Here is an 18,014-nt window from a genome sequence, read left to right as displayed (position 1 = left end):
GGGCACCTATTATGCAAAATTCACTTTTACATGGTGTTTGAACATAAATGTGTGTTAGCAGTGTGTGAGCGAAACCACCCTAGAATGATAAAAATCCACCCAGTGGTTTTTTGAGCACTGTCTCAGAATGAGCTGTTCTCAGATTCGGCGCAATGTGACGTAGAATTGAGCAGGCCCCGCCCACGACGGTTGAGTGACACTTCAGTTTGAGCATAGACCCGCCCTGAGTAAGCTGGACACAGAGTCCACCATTGTTCGACGCTTGAGCCGCTGTAGACAAGAATGTCTCCTAAGCGATTGAGGTGTGTTGTTGATGGATGTAAGAATGAACATAGCAGTCTTCATTTACTCTCGTTGTTACTCGAGGATGGATCTGTACTGTTTGTGATCAAGCTTACACTCTCCGGAGCAACAGGCCTAACGTGACTGGACACGGAAGAAATGAAAGTGCGAGCGCGCTCTTTATGACAGCTCTTCGAGTCATTTTACGGATATAAGGTTTACCAGTTTATTTAGCACCCACTGAAAAGGTGTGTATATTTGTTTACTGTTAGTTGTAACGAGTGTTTTGTGTACTTCGCTGTGTATGTTGTTGATAATGAAAGGGAGAGAGAGAGAGAGAGTTTATGGATAAGACTTTAATGCGCACTTCTTATACTGTGTTTATTGAGCTCTTACAGTGATTCTCTGGAGTAAAACTAACACTCATCTTTTGTGTGATGTACAATAAACTTCACTGAACTTGTCAGTATATTTTGGTCATCATTCGGACGGGGTTTTGCTACAGCAGGCTTGTATTAGTGTATAAAAGCAGATGACAAATAAGTTATAACCATAATTAAACTAAACTATACATGTTCTATGTCCATACAGCATATATTATCTGGCTCTGTGGGCATTATTGTCCGACTCCGAGTCGAAATGAACGCCGCAACTGAGAGTTTCTGTTCTGATAGTATCAGATGAGATTGTCCCGCGAGCTCGTGAGGCTCCGCCCCCTGTGCCGTGCAGCAGCAGTTAATTTGCATTTAAAGGGATACACACTAAAACAGCGCGTTTTTCTGAGCCCCAAAAAATTACAATTTAAACATGCTGTAAAAAATGATCTGTTGGGTATTTTGAGCTAAAACTTCACATACATACTCTGGGGACATCAGAGACTTATTTTACATCTTGTGAAAAGAGTCATAATAGGTGCCCTTTAAAACTAGAGGGGGCCGTTCGTTTCAAGTTGTGGCACCTAGGTTGTGGAACGCTTTGCCTCCTTCCATACGCTGCTTGGACTGTGTGGAAAATTTTAAAACCCAGTTGAAACCTCTTCTTTTTAAAGAGGCTTTTAACTAGACTGTAGGGTGGTTAGGCTGGTCTTATGTGTACTTCTGTTTATTTTGATTATGTGCTGTAATGTATTTATAAGAGTTGTGAATTCTTCCTTTGGTTGTGAAGCACTTTGTGATTTTTTTATCTGTGAAATGTGCTATACAAATAAATTTTACTTACTTACTTACTTACTATTGACTCCACTAGAGGGCCACCGAGGGTTACAGGGGTTGTGGGAGTCAGACGGTGCAGTAGACCGAGTGTGTGAGTGTGTGTTACAGCAGTAGCTGCTCTGTTCTGTATTAATAAACATTCAGTTCTGAGATATAACTCTCCGTGTTTGTAGTTTATGGGATACACTGCATGAGAAGGAACACTACAACTATCGCTTTTGATCAATTTAGCACATGCTTGCTGAATAAAAGTATTGATTTACTTTTTAAAAAAAGAAAGAAAGAAAATTCCTGACCCCAAGCTGTTGAACGGTAGAGTATATTGGTACAAAATATTTCTATTTTAAATAAATGCTGTTCTTTTTTAACTTTAGCACTGCAATATTTCTCATCAGTATCAGAGGGATTTCCTCACATATCCCGCGTCAGTACGGAGGCCCGCACAGGACATGCAGGAAGAAGTAGTAACGTTAGGCTAAATCGTGCGCATGATTTACTTTTTTTTTCTTGCATGTCATGTGAGCAAAACTATTCCATATTTCACTATTATGTCATTTATTTCCATGATTTGTCATGGCCTGGAAATCACAATTTGAAAATTCCCTGATATTTCCAGGTTTTTAATGACCACGAATCAAAGACAGGCCAGAAACACACACACGTCTGTATAATGTCACTAATGTAATGTTAATATGTGCTATCATGGATAATTGAGTATCCTGTGGATCGCAGGAGAATCTGTCCTGTGTTTAAATCACTCGATGGCCTGAGACTGAAGAAACTAAAGACTTGATAAACTCATGACTTTACCTGCTGATTCACACCATCATCTCAGTTTATGTCTTTTAACGGACTGTGACTTTCTTTATTTTACTCATTTCATACATTTTAAAATGTACATTTTGTTTTAGTTTACTTTCTTTTTTTATTCTATTCTTTCATCACTTTTATTTTTCTCTCTTTCTCATGTAAAACTCTGAGTTTGCGAATTAAATCTGCTTTATAAACTGGCCTTGTCTAACGGAATTATCTGATAAATCAGGGCTGATATTATGGTTTGTATATTTTGTAACTTTAACTCCATTAATCTGGTAAAACATGATTTCACAGCTCATATCTGTCTCTGACTCTTGATGGAAGGAAATACTTACAGTAAATAATATAGAAGAGGTTAAACAGGAGCGCCATTATAAAGAGGATTATAATCATGACACCTTCAAATCCGGTGTAACTCAGACTTTTGTCGATGGCAGATTTAAACACAACTGGAATAAAGGAAGAGAAACAACAACAATTACTAACATAGAAAAACTAAATATTAATACAGATCAGAGGAATTATATAAACCCTTCTCATTTAAACAGATGCTTTTATACACAACATTACAACACAATCTCTATCTGATCGTGACCTTTGACCTTTGTGCTGATTACATGACCCCTGACCCTGACATGACCCTGACACATGCTGAGATGATATTCAGAAGTAGCTTTAGCTTCAGTCTCAGTCACTAGCATGATGTCGACTGTAATAATGAATGCACTGTCTTCATAATGAAGCGGTGTAGATTATAAATGTGTTCAGTCACACAGAGATTCAGCGCTGAACATGTTGATATACTGACAACAACACAACAGTAACACAAGACACTTCACAGTATTAATGTCATGTTTTTAAGATTTCCTGCTGGATATTGAGAATATTACATCATTTAAGTGTAATTATTGTTCAACTGTTAATGTGCATTAATGTGTTTATGATAATGACTGTAGATTTACATTTGGATTTATTTACCTGAGTAAAAAACTGCTGAGAAAACCATATATTCTGTGTCATAACTGTAATACTGAACCCATGTTTTAATCTTGCCTGTAAAACAGAAAATATGAAATAATTACATTCACAATATAATTTACAACAGCAACACAATGAAACACAAATGTCAGTACAACACTGAAACATTTTTAATGTAAAATTCATTGTGTATCATAATTCATATACTATATTAATCTATGAATAATAATAAATCTGCCATACCTGTGAACTCATCAATATATGGAGCCGCCCAGAGCAACATGAGAGGCCTCAGAAAATAAAGAGCAGAACAAGAGACCGACTCAAACACAGATCCTGAAACACAACCACACATTACTGTACATCTACACAGATATATGAATAATCATAATGCATTGATAAACCATCAGTTCTGAAACACTGACCTTCAGAAAAACCCCAGAGGACAAAAGCAAGAAACATCAGAATATTTGGACAGAAGACGAGAAACATCTGAAGACGAAAGACTGTGTCTGAGAGAAGAGACACAATAACACATGATCAGTTCATCAGGAATTATTACATTTAATCATTATTTAAACTATCATTATCAGTCATTCAGTTTTATTTAAAACACACACATCTCTGTTCTTTCTGACCATTACATTTATGACTGAATGAAACATAATATTATTAATAACTGAACACTGATTAAGAAGAGTAGCTCTTTTCTTTTCTGTTAATACAGTAATAATAATTGAATATATATGTAATACAGCTTCATATACAGCCAAATGTTCTGTGACTGTCAGAAAGACGTGAGCATAAATGAGTTGTTCACACTGACAGTGATTAAATCACCGGAGGTTTCGGGGTCTCTGTAGAATAAAACTGCATCACATGTCAGATCACTGTCACACTCACATTGGTGGTCACACATTTGGTAACACTTGAGAATAAGGGTCCATCATTAATATGTAACTAGGAAGTAACTAGGACTAATGAGTAGTTCTACATTAACACTTTAGCTATTAATATCACATTTAGGACTGAGATAATTCCTTATTAGGTAATCAATAATTACTGAATGAGATTAGCCTCATTAATAACTATCAACTAACTATTACAAAATTATAAAGAATTACCAATTAATTACTAATCACAACATTAACGTGTCTGAGATGTGTGTGATTGTCTTTACTATAAAGATAGTCACAAAATGCATCACTTATTACTCCAGTGATCTGGATCATCATTTTAAAGTGGAATTTTTTTTTAATCCATTGACAATGACAAATCATAATAATGATGCTTGTTGATGCAAATCAGAACCACAAAAACACACTTCACAAATATATTCAATATTCAAAGAAAATAGAGTCCATTTTCCCCCACTACTGTACACAATACTGATGAGCAATCGGTCTATAGGTTTTGCTATCTGCACCAGAAATGTCTTTATGTTTTATAATGTATGTCTTGTCTCATCATGGTGTTGTATTTGTCAAAATATTAATAACTAATGATAGTTCACATTAATTAAACTATTAAAACTGTCATCTAAAACAAACTTTTGACTTCTTGACTTTTTCTAAACTGTAAATATTTCCATAGTAAAATCAGCAGCAGCTGTTAGATTTACACACTCAATAAACACTAATTATTATGATGCTGTTATTATTATTAGGTTCAAACTCATTTCCCACTGAATAAATATGTTCCTGTTATAATTGTACCTTCAGTAGGAGATCTGCAGTAGATCAGACAGCAGAGCAGAAGTGCAGATCCAGATGCAGAGACACAGAGAATCAGCATTATTATGTGGAGAGCAGAGAAACCTGTCAAACACACACACTTATTAATGCTGTTATTGTGCAAAGTTCCTGATATATATTGCACAAATGTGTCCCTAAGATATAGAAGAGGATAAAAGGGGATAAAGACAGAGGTAAAGTGATGGAATGAATGAACAGTTTATCTAATTGCATAGTAGTAGGCTAAGATACTATTTAATTGCAGTTATTTTTACCTTAAACTTTATGCTAGCAGTTGTTCTGAGTTCTCCAGAGGCCGCAGACAGTGTGATTGTAACAATCATGTCAGTTTTTTTTTGCCAAAATTAGTAATGATATTTATATACAGGTTTAATAAAATAGCAATGTTTTATGTAAAGTTCACATTAAAGAAGACATTTCTCAGTTTCATTCATGGTGAAAACATGAAACGTGCCATAGTTTAGTGGAAGATTGCTACCATACCATCAACTGGAAAACAAACACTTTTGCTAGTGCTCAATGAATAGTTTGTGCATGAATGACATTTGGACGATGACATCACTGTTTTATCCAGAGTGCTATATATAAATGAACTAAATTAATAACTTATTTACAACAAAATTAAACCATAACTTAACTTACTTAAGCTGGACTATGACACTATTTTCTTCTAGATCTGCTGTACAGGAGAAGCAAACTTTTTTGGGTTATTTTCCTGTTATCACTGTAAAGCTGCCTTGAAATAATCTGTATTATAAAAAGCGCTATATAAATAAAGGTGACTTGACTTGAATGCTAGATGTAAAGCTCTTGCTATTTGTGTTTAGGCTGTAATGTGTGTGTGTGTGTGTATATATATATATATATATATATATATATATATATATATGTGCTATACATGGGGCACCAGGTAAAATCTTGCCTAGGGCAGCAAATTGGTCAGGGCCGGCCCTGGCTGCACCTCCACTTAATGAGTTTATTAGACAAAATCATAACTCATCTACTAGAGGAGACTGGACAATAACACATAGAAGAAGTGCTTTTGGGCAGTCAGCCTTTTCCTATAGAGCAGCACACACCTGAATACTGAACCTACAGAAATATGAAATATTGCATGATTTACTTCTTTCTCTGGATCGATAAAACAGTGGTTATTAGGTAATCAAACATTTCTTCATAATTTGGGGTAGTGGTTTATTTCTGTCTCATATTTAAAGTCATTTTGTGTTTGTGTTAATATGCTCTGGTTATGGCAATGTTTGCTGGAATGTGCTTTTATATGATTTTCCATGTTTTATGGACTTATGGACTTTTCTTTACCATCAACTGCCGGGGGCTACAGATGAAAATGAGCCTGTATGGCTAAATCTGGCATAATTATGATGGACACGAGTGCTCATGTTAATTAATGTGTATTGTCCCTTTTGAAAAGTACTGAGAAAAAAGCAGTTGTATATAAAAAAAAACTAATTACTGAAAAGATAATTTCAGAGTATCCTATGAGAAAGCAAATCATTAGCTTATTTAATTTAATAAAAAATGTATAATAAAAAAACTAAACTATAAAAATTGAAAAACAATATATTGAATGTTTTTAATGTTATTTAACAAGCCAGAACTGTCCTAATTATAATTTCATGCAAGTATTATAAAAAAATGTAAAAAATGAGTGAAGTTACAGCTAACATGTGTCTATCGTGTCTCTTGTGAAGATCACTGTCGTCCTAAACTGTGTGTGCCGCTATTAGCTGTGTGAACTCATCTGATCTCAGAGGAACTGACACTCATTTCTTTGCATTTTAATACTGTTCAGTTATTGTCCATTAAATAAATTAATTCATCGGAATAAATCAAAATCACTTATGTAACGGGATTAGGTGATTGACAGCAGCGTTTGCCTATCAGCAAGTAGTATCTTCTATTTAAAGGCTGATTGGCTGTTACCTGGGATGCGTCACGTCCGTTTCCCCCTTTTGTTTGCTCGTGTTGACGGTGGTTGTAGGTAAGCGTGCTATGTTTTAATAGGTGATCATTTTGGGAATTGTTGGGGTGTGCATAACATGAAATCGTGTTTATGTTAATCATAGTGCAGCTTTATGTTTTGGTGCTGGTGCCCTTTCGTACTGCTCAGTGGATTTGAAGACTGTTCGCCTCTCAGGTATGTTTATTGTTAAGAGCTCGTTATATAGGGCTGGTATGGTTGTGTGGGCTTAACATTCTCTTCGCGTACTAAATAGGCATGATTCCCTGTATCCCATTGTGTTATCGGTGGGCATGACTGTGACCAATCCGTGTCTATAAAGCGTGTTATCTGGCGTGATATCCTGATGGTAAGTGTTTAAACGCAACTATAATTGGGAGTGGGGATAGTGTTATGATTGGTAACATCTCCTTTTGTGTTCGTTATAGGATTCTCCCTCTCGTTCTCTGCCGTGATTTTTTGCTGCTGTCTTCGCGCTGTTAAAGCGCTGCGGTTTATACAGATGCGATCATCACCATTAATAAAAGGGGACTGCTCGTTTGATTCTTATCGTGGCGTTTTAGTTCCCTGCTTCACATCTCTGGCTTGTTTGGGAGGCTTGATTAGCTCTTTTCGCTTGTATAGGAGCCTCTGTCTCTTTTCTTTTGATTTAAACAATTTAATCTTTTTTTGTTTTCTTTTACTTTTAATTCTGTGGACATAAAGTTTGTCTGGCTTGGTTGAATTGATTTGCTTTTTCTTTTCTTTATTTTTGTAAAACCAATTAACTGGTTATAGCTCTGGATGCATGTGATCAATCATCTATTAATGCAACTCTATTTGTGTGTGATCATCTACTGAGTTCAAGTTGTTTTGTAGTAATCTCAGGTGACCAACTATTTGATCTTTCTAAGGTTTTTTTCTCCTTATTTCTGTTTGTTATTGATATTCATTGTTGTGAGGACTTGCTTCATTAGTGATGTCCATATTTCCATTTCTATGTTCATTTCTATAGTTTCTTACTTTTTTTATTTTTATTGCAGGAGCTGGAGTCTCACGGGTGGATTGCTCTTCCCCCTTGTGGAAGTGGTTCTTCTTTATCGTGTGCGGTGTACACCTTGAGTGTTTGATAGTGTGATTAGACTGCACGGGTGTGTGTGTGTGTGGACGTGTGACACGTAAAACCGAACTCTACATTGATTCCTGCCGTTGGGAGCCTCAGCCCTGCCGGTATTATATAGTTTTTGCTTTACATATACACATAACTTCTACATACTAAGTTGGGTTGTATTTTTTTTCTTTCTTTTTTTGTTTGAAGTGGGGTTTCTAGTGTTTCTTGTTGGTTTTAGTGTCCAATATTTTAAACCATTTTTGTATTAATAAACATTTGTATTGTTTGCTCTCTACTTCTGTCTCTTGCCTAATTCTATGAGGGAACTGAACCTGTGTGCTTTAGTCAGTTTTTGAGGGGTGAGTATTTCTTCTGGGGTTAACTCCTAGGGTGGCGTAGGCAGACTTTCTTACTAGTAAAAACTTGGGCTTGTGTCTCAATTGCACTGCCCCCCCAACCACACTTTGAACATTTTGAATCTTAAGGCGAGACACTACAGGTGAATAGGGTAAAAATTTTAACTAGCAGATATCACCATGAAACTTTCCCAGTTGATTACCTACATTAAGATGAGAAAAAAATCTATTACAAGTTTTCTGTAATTTAATGTTTAAATATGCAAATTAGGCAATTTCTAATTAAATATGCACTATTTTGCATATATTTAAAAAAATGAAATCTGAGTATTGGATAAAGCCAGGTTAAAAATTATTTTTTCATTGTTCACATATTAGATGGGAAAAAAATTACAGAGGGATTTATGCATATCTACTTCTGTTATCCTGTAAATCAGAATATACTGTCAATAGCCTTAAAAAAATGATTTTCGCCATGTTTTTTGGAATAAAATGTTATATAAATCAGGCTAGGAATAATATATTTACAAATCCCTCTGTAAATGTCTTCATAATATAACTAGGTACAAGACTGGAAAGTTTGGTGTACATAGGTGCTACTGAAGTGGAGATTTCGGACTTGGAGTATGAGAGAAAGGTCATTTTGAGAAAACGGGCTTTAAAGATTTATCATCAGCCAATGAGATTGCGCATTCAGCCCTTTTACTTTCGCGATTGGTTGGTGATAAAAAGGAAATGACCATATTTGGATCCGACAGCATTGTACAGTGAAGAGAGAGCTTTCCAGCGGTGCCTGTGATGACAGAGAGCAGACAGAGATCGCGGATCGGCGGGAGGATTTACAACGACAACTTTTGTTGAATTTACGCGAAATCTACAGACGCAAACAGACAAAGTGTAATAAAATAAAGACCTAAATGTGTATTTCTTTTTTTCACCACAGTCTGAAAGAAGACATGTTATTGAAGACAAATATCCAAAAATCTCAAAATTGACCAGTAAAAAAAAATCAATGTTTTTGCCTGCCGTGTCTCGCCTTAATAAACTGTATATACAACTGGACTGTGGCGAGGGGGTCGTGGTTCAGCGAGGTCTGCAGCGGGAGAGAGAGTCGGGAGACGAGCGGAGAGTAAATAGGTAAAATGCAAAATAACAAACACATGTGTCTTATTGCAGTAATTGGTGTGGAGAGACCGGATAAAAGCCGCCGGGAAACGGGGAGATGAAGAGACTGGACTGAGGACTCGTGTGAGCTGAGAATGGTTGCCCGCTGTGAACGGAGATGCTGATTGCTTTGATCTAAAGTGAACGTTTGTGGAAGTGTGTTTAACGCCAGTTTGTTTTGTCTGTCTATTGAAAAAGGCATAATAGAAGCACAAGTCAAAGTCAGCTGACCCTGTCTTCCTTCGTTGCTCTGAACATTACTACATGCATGTAAATAATTAACTAAATTAAACTTGTGTATTCGTGTTTTATGACTCACCCAGTTGCTCCAGCACTACAGTTGCATTGGCTGAATCTCTTCCAGCAAACACTTGACACATGTAAACCCCTTTATCCTCAGTTCTGACGCTCTTCAGTCGGACAGAGAAGTTTCCTTTGGGGATTTCAGCAGTGAAGAACTCAACTCTGTCTCGGTATCGCTCGTCTGATGAATCTGGAAAAGTCTCATTGTTTTGGTAGAGCAGAACCAGAATGTCGTCTTCATCTTCATCGGTTTTCTTCCATGAAACCTGTTCAAAGTCTTCAGGTGTGATGTGAGAGTCTACAGAGCAGTTCAGAGTGACATCTTCACCCACAGACGCAGATATGGACCGATCTGATCCTGAGACTAGCAAACGCTCTGAAAGAACAAACTGTGTAAATATCACATACACTCAAAGTATTTCTGAAGATCCATTTCAGTTCAGACTCACCAACATCTTTTATCTGAACCTCAGTCTCTCCAGACTCCTTCTGAGTGTGAACGGTACATGTGTATTCTCCTTTATCTTCAGCTCTCAGATCATCCAGACGGAGGGAGAAGTTCCCATGTTTAATCTCCTCAGTGAAGAAATTAGCTCTATCCTGATAATCCTGCTGCTGGGCCTCTGGTCGACTCTCACCACCTTCATACAGATGAACTAAAGTCTCTGAGTCTGTTCTTCTCCATTCCACCTCCAGATCCTCCATTAGTAAAGGTTCATCGACATAACAGGGCAGAATCACTGAAGATCCCAGAGGAGCAACCAGAGGACCAGAGGGACCGCGCACAGTCAACCCTGAGACAGAGAAATACAATAAAGCTTACTATATAGTTTTTCAAAGCATAATGGATACAAACTAATATAGAACATAATTACTGACATGAATAAGTATTTCTGTACAGTAGGTGCATTCAGGGATGCCTCTAGGGCTCGACCCCAAATGTTGTTTTTGGTTTCTAGTTATTTAGGCTGTTTACTCGCACAGGGGCACTGACAGCCTCTTAATTTTGATTTTAATATTTACGGCACACTAATAGCATCACATGTAATTCAAAAGGTCTTTTTAGACTTTTGAAGTATTTACTTTTTGACCATTTGTTTTAAAATAATCATACTGTGATGATAGAGGAGAGGTAAGAAACTTCTAGGTTACTAAAGTAACCCCCGTTCCCTGAAGGAGGGAAAGGAGACGTTACATCAGAACGACTGATGAATTGGGATCTCGCCCGAGATGGTCCCCCTTCCAGCGCCCCGGTTAAACCGCCTGGCCCCCCTGGGTACCTGTTGGGGTGGAAGAAGGGACAAGGCTTTTCACTGAAATGTCTATCACTGATGTTCCATCTAACCCTGTACAGTGAGACTATTAGATAACTCTGGGAAAGCGTGTGAAGTCCAACCGGAATGGAACACTCCACATGTTACCTCCCTACAGATGTGGTCTCCGTAGTTATAGTCTGTAGTTATACATATGGACTGATCACAAGGGCAGTGCTACATATGGAAGTTCTCTGTGGCAGATCCCGCCTTTTGCAAGAGTGGAGTCAATACCAGCAGAATAAGTGCTCGTATCTTGTCCTCAGAGGGGAATGGCGCATCAAGCAAGACACATACCCCTTTTCCACCAAACAAGAACTGGTTCGGAACTAGTGCTGGTTCAAAGTTGGTTCAACTTGAGAACCTTCTCAGAGCCTCTTTGTTTTTCCACTGACTAGAGTGTCTTAGCTTTCCCAGAAACGCTTGCGCCAACTTCATGCATAACAATTACAATGGCGGACTACATCGTCTTTCTGCAAATGTTTCTCCTGGCTTTGCGATCCTATATTGGGGTCAGAAGAAGATGTTTAGAACACATTTGTGCTGCTCGTCTGGATAACTATAGACTGAGGTTACGTTAGAGGAGAAGTTTGACAATAACCCCGCCCCCAGCCCCCGACGTAAGAATGATGTGGTAAAAGAACGGTTCTAGTCCAGCAAAGAGTTGGTGCCGCTTTGGAACCAATTTTCCTGGCCGAGAACCGGTTCTTTGGCTGTCGAAACACAAATAACTGGTTCACGAGTAGCCACCGGCTTTGAACTGGAACCAGCACTGCCTTGGTGGAAAAGGGGTAACAGAGCCAGGCTTCACACATATTACGTGTTTGTACACAACATACGGGAAGACACTGGCTCCACTTTGAGACTGTAGAATCTCGCAAATGTTTTATGTGTCGCCCAGCCCGCAGCTCTACATATGTCTGCCAGAGATGCCTAAAGGTCCCCCAACTTCTTAATGGATGTGAGATCAGTCAGAAGTGCTGTCTTAAAGGCACAATATGCAAGATTTGTACCTTAATACAACAGCTTCGAAATCATTTTGATGGTAGGCGAACTCATAGTAGGGCGAATCATCCCAATAGCAAAGCAGGGTGGGGATGCAATGCAAAACCAGCAATGCAAGTTTGAGAGGTGGTGTCCCGACAAATCACGACTTGCTTTACGGCACTACGCCACATACATCAACAACATATGAAGCAGCCTCTATGGAAGACACTAGCATGCATTTCAGACGTGAATCATGGCAGAGTCGACGAAGAAAACGCGGTCGGAAGAGTCAAGGAAAAGAAAACGAGAAAGTGAGACACTCGGTCAGGCTTTCACTCGTTGGCGAGGGCTAAAAGGCAGCAAAGGATGCAACAGCGATGCTGACCTGGCGTTCTTGTTGATGGACTAGTAAGCAAATCTCGAATTTGTAAACTTGCTTGCGTTCTATGTTGTTGTGCTTGCTTGTTGTATGTCAACGAAGTTGTTCATTCATCCAATGTTGATCATAAGAGCAGTCCACTAATTTCCACATATGTCTTGCTAGCTATCAATTTGCAGAGCTGTTAGCAGACTTGATAAAAAACACTTGTTTCTCTTACATGTTTTTGCGTTATGTTTTTTTTTTTTTTTTTTTTAACATTATGTTTATTGGGTTTTTCCAAGTTAAACACAAAGTACAACAAAGTACAGAATAATCAAAGCAAATCTTTCATCCCCGCACATACTGACCTAAACATGCCCCAAACCTCAACCCATAATGCCACAAATAAACCATGAATAAAATTAAACAAGAACATATAAAAAGTTAGGTTCTAAGCATTCTGTCCTGTTATACCCAAGTAAGAAATGAAGCTACCCCAGTATTTGACAAACAAATCTTGACGCTTTTTCAAACGAAATGCAATTTTTTCCAAAGGCATGTAAGATGACACTTCTTTAATCCACATGGAAGTAGAAGGTGGATTAGAATCCTTCCATCTCAAAGTTATACATTTTATGGCTGCTAGTAGAGCTAGTCTGACAAATCTCAGATTAATTCTTTGTTGATCAAGTAGTGTAGTATCCCCTAAGAGGGTAAGTCTAGGTTCTCTAGGCACGTTGTTCTCTACAACTATAGCAATAATCTCTAAGACCCCTTTCCAATATTCTTCCAAGTCAGGGCAAGACCACAGCATATGTAGAAGAGTCCCTCTATCTGCTTTACATCTAGGACAGATCTCTGAGTAGGAGCTTTTAAAAGAGTGCAATCTCACTGGAGTATAGTAAACTCTATGCATCACATTAAATTGGATGAGTTTATGACGACTATTGATAGAAAAAGTCTGAGCTTTCTCACATATTGCTTTCCATTCGTCATCTGTGAATGAGCACTCCAAGTCTTTTTCCCACTTAGATTTTACGTCACGAATGTTACCAGCCATCAGTTGTAACAACTTGGTATAGATAAAAGAGATGAGACCCTTAGGACCTTTTTTCTCTGCCAAGATAGCCTCAAGAGGTGAAAGAGGAAGTTTAGATAAACGACCACCTTGTTGGGTCTGAATGTAGTGTCTAATTTGCAGGTATTTAAAGAAAAATTTAGAGGGAAGGGTAAATTTCTGTTTTAGTTGCTCAAACGACATGAGTGTATCCTCCTCATAAAATTTGTCAAAGGTTTGGATGCCTTGATCATACCACTGTTTGGCTATGCCATCTTTGAGGACAGGGGGTAGAAAAGAATTGTAATAAAAAGCAGTGGATCTGAACATAGTCTGCTTGCATTTCATCTTTTTCCTGAGGTCTGGAACAATTTTAGAAGTACCAACGATTAGTGGGTTAGAGGTCAATTTCTTCAAATAGTTTATAGAGACAAAAGGTATTGCAGCAAGGGTTATACCCTGTACTTGGGCCTCTTCTAATTGTCGCCAAGCAGGAGGGGAAATACATTTTGATTGCCAGATCCAGACAATGCGCAGCTGAGCTGCACAATAATATAAATAAAAGTCAGGCAGTTTGAGTCCACTATTCTGAAAAGGCATAAACAGTGAATTTAATTTTACCCGAGGAACTTTCCCTTTCCATAAGAACCTAGAAATACCTCTATGGAGATCCTTAAAAAAAGACTTTGGTAAAACAGGGGGGAGTGCCTGAAACAAATATAAAATTTTTGGCAACACAGTCATTTTAATAGAATTTATCCGACCAATTAATGAAATAGGAAGAGATTTCCATCTATCTAATTCTCTTTCTACACTTCTAAGCAGGGGAGCATAGTTCAAATTATATAATTGAGACAAATCTCTAGGTATTTGTAATCCCAAATATAGAAATTTATCTGTGTTCCAGACAAAAGGGAAATTTTTAAGGGACAATTGCGAAGCGGCTCTATTAAGAGGCATAGAGACACTCTTATTCACATTTATTTTATAACCAGATATAATCCCGTACTCTTGTAATCGAGTTGACAAGGCTGGTATGGAAGAATCTACATTTGTCAAAAACAACATAATATCGTCCGCATATAAAGAGATTACATGTTTAGATTGAAGGGTTGTAAAACCACTGATAGTGTCATGTGAGCGAATTGCAATAGCTAAAGGCTCTATTGCAAGAGAAAATAAAAGAGGAGATAGTGGGCAGCCCTGCCTTGTACCCCGCTCCAAAGAAAACTGTGCCGAGATCTCGTTATTGGTCTGAATGACTGCTGTTGGATGGTTATAAAGCATTTTGACCATATTAAGAAATTTAGAACCAAAGTTCATCTTTTGAAGGACTGTAAACAAATAGGGCCACTCAACACGATCAAAAGCCTTTTCGGCATCTAAAGATATAGCAATAACAGGAGAATCAACTTGAGAAGCAGAAAAAATTACATTCAAAAGTCTCCGAACATTGTCAAAGAGACATCGATTTTGAATAAATCCTGTTTGATCCATGTGTACCAATTGTGAGATAACTTTTTCCAATCTTAAAGCAATAATTTTGGCAAAAATCTTGTAGTCTGAGTTAAGTAATGAAATCGGCCTATAGGAGCCACATAAACGAGGGTCTTTACCAGGCTTAAGTAAAAGAGTTATCATAGCCTGTTCAAGAGTGTCAGGTAAACGCTGAGTCTCTATAGCCAGTAAATACATATCATTTAGTGGTTTGATTAATTTAGGTAGAAAAGCCTTAAAAAAATCCTTGTAAGTCCATTGTAGCAATATAATATCACATAATATTTTTCAGAAGATAGTTCAATCTGTAATTGTATCCCTTTCATCAGTAATTTTCTTTCAATTACACCCACGCTCAAAAAATAACTACTGGGTAATTTGTTAGTCAGAGAACACAATGAGTTTTTCTGGCACATGCATTAAGCAGGGAACGCAAATATTTATTTGGATCACTTTAAATAAAACGAGACCGTAATATTGCATCCTATTGTTTTCAATGACATTTGGATAAGGGTGTTATACGATCTTTTGAACAGCAGGAGGCGCTGTCTCGAAAAACGAGGGGTCTGAGAATGCGGGACTCTGGGTGCGGGACTGTAGCTGCAGGCTCCGAGTCTGCAGCTTCATAATATTGGGGATGGAGAGAAAACGGCCAGGTGGAGCAGAGAGGGAAAGGACAACGAAAAATAAAGCACTCAGAGAACAAGCATCAAAATGTTGCAAAATTAATGACCTGTTCAGGGCTTCAAGTGCAGGTCAGTTTCATCTGTAAATAACTATCGTCACTCAAAATACTGTATGTTAAAGGAGATTAATATTATTTAGTGTAAAGTTACATTAGTAATTTAACAGACAAATATTAACATTTATGTGGTACTGGGAGCAGGGAGACATGAGTGATAGTGCAGACATCAACAAAAAATAATGCAATAACATTTTATTAGACCATTTAGAAAATTATGTCTGCCCATTCAAGGTTTAAAACTTTTTTCCTTTCCTTTTTTATTAATCAAATGAAGGTGGAGACAGTCAACCTAGCACTAGCTGTGGTGCAATGATCACACATTCAGCCAGGGAGTGAGATGACAGGTAGAAACAAAATAAGATTTTTTATTGTATGAAATATAGTGTTGCTAAATGTTGGATATTTAAGTAATTTAAAGATAAAAACAACATTTTGTCATACATATAATACTTTGATTTTTTACTAAAATAAATGTAGATTCTGGGCAAACAAATTACAATAAGGTGGTTGTTTTACACCAAGGTGGAGACAGTTCTGTTTGTAACATGAGGCCAGAACGAGTGACAAGTGAAGAAGAGACAGGTACAAGAAAAATACACACACTTTATACATACATACAGTATAACACTAGTACTCCACTTTACTTAGTGTATGAGGCTGATGATACTGGTGGAAGGGAGAGACATAGAGATATTAGGGAAAATGAAGAGAAGGAAAAGGGAAGTGTGGATACCGTTCAAGAGAAAGCCTTTAATTATTTTACACGGCCCCAGCCTAAGGATTTAGACCAATAAATGTAGCCTAATTTAGGAAAAAATAGGGTTGTCTGTGTTTCTGAATTTTATTTGGGTGCATAGGACGGCCTGGATGGGTGTAGGATTTCCCGGCCTGAAATTGTGTCCCAGTCCGGCCCTGCAGGCTAGGGTCCTACTACACTCATGCCAAAGTGTTTTGAAAGCAGTTCTGCTCTACACTCACTCCCTCATCTTTCTCCCTCTCCTTATCCTCCTCACTGTGTGTGCTGGTTCTCCAACACCTCCACCACAATCATCATCAGCCACGGGAGCTGATGAAGGTCCTGCTGCTGCAGAAAACATATCAGTTATTTTGACACATTTTGCAGCATCTGCATGAAGGGCCTGTTTCTTTTCTTTTTTCACAGTTTCTCTGCGCCTCCCCTGCAGTTTTTCTCCATCTCACTGAATATTTTGACAGCTGCACACACTCGCACAGAGCCCAAAATGGGAGTTGTTTAAGATGTGATCGTCATGGGCCAGTCTGTCAGAAAAAAACCCTACACTGACATTTTTTGACATTCATTACACCAGCACAGACACCATCAATTAAGCAAAACAAAAACAAAAAGAATGGGCTGCCGATGTACGAGTTTTATGGGCCGTTCATACAAAAAAAGTATGAGATGTATTGGCCCAAAAAGCACGTTGACTCAGCTGGAAAATGCCCTATCTGCCAGATGGCCAGTCCGCCCCTTGTCTGTATAAAAAATAAATAAATAAACAGAGTAAAGCGTAATTGAATGGTAATCAACTGTAAATTAATATCAAGGAATTAATCAAGGAAAAACAGTAATATACTGTAAAATGTAACAGTCAGATTTATTAAACTAGGGTGACCATACATCCTCTTTTTCCCGGACATGTCCTCTTTTTGGACCTCAAAAATGTGTCCAGCCGGGATTTCTAGATCAACCAAATTGTCCGGGATTCGGCTTTTTCTTTCTACGGTCGCCGTTATTGCATTGCTTCAGTCACCACTGGTCGGTCGGTCACGTACGTAACGCAAACATTGGTCAAACTGCATCTCAGTCATTACCCTCAGCACCACGAGAGCACAAGAGAGAGCCAGAGCGGCGCTTGTTATCAACAGTGGCACATGGGTCCTGAACAGCACATGGGCATCACTAGGCCTAAACTTCAGCCCAAAAAAAATTGTCATTGACTGTACACTAATTCATGATCGCTTCAATCCCCTTTAAAACATATGAAACCGGCTTCGGCTTCGTCTAGTTATAATCAGCGCATTCCTCAATCCGCAATGGCTCCAAGCAGAGATCACGTCAGAAACAGAGGACAGTTTGTGTGTGTGTGTGTGTGTGTGT

The 18,014-nt window shown here is 38.0% G+C and overlaps 1 protein-coding gene across 1 annotated transcript in view; it reads right to left on the bottom strand.

Annotated features, from left to right (window-relative positions):
* Positions 1-18,014, bottom strand: part of LOC311097683 (uncharacterized protein) — a gene marked incomplete at its 3' end in the record, with an annotated part of 36,992 nt that overhangs the window by 16,763 nt on the left and 2,215 nt on the right. Inside the window, exons 2-8 of the mRNA XM_084137524.1 lie at positions 10,385-10,729; positions 9,952-10,311; positions 5,003-5,104; positions 3,713-3,799; positions 3,531-3,623; positions 3,288-3,362; positions 2,645-2,758 (exon numbers count right to left, since the gene is read on the bottom strand). Coding sequence (XP_083993650.1) covers positions 2,645-2,758; positions 3,288-3,362; positions 3,531-3,623; positions 3,713-3,799; positions 5,003-5,104; positions 9,952-10,311; positions 10,385-10,729 — 1,176 coding nt within the window. The remainder of the gene's footprint in view (positions 1-2,644; positions 2,759-3,287; positions 3,363-3,530; positions 3,624-3,712; positions 3,800-5,002; positions 5,105-9,951; positions 10,312-10,384; positions 10,730-18,014) is intronic.

This window comes from Abramis brama (genome assembly GCF_963993115.1).
Source record: "Abramis brama genome assembly, chromosome: 1".
Lineage (NCBI taxonomy): Eukaryota > Metazoa > Chordata > Actinopteri > Cypriniformes > Leuciscidae > Abramis > Abramis brama.
This window is presented reverse-complemented; position numbering and strand designations above follow the sequence as displayed.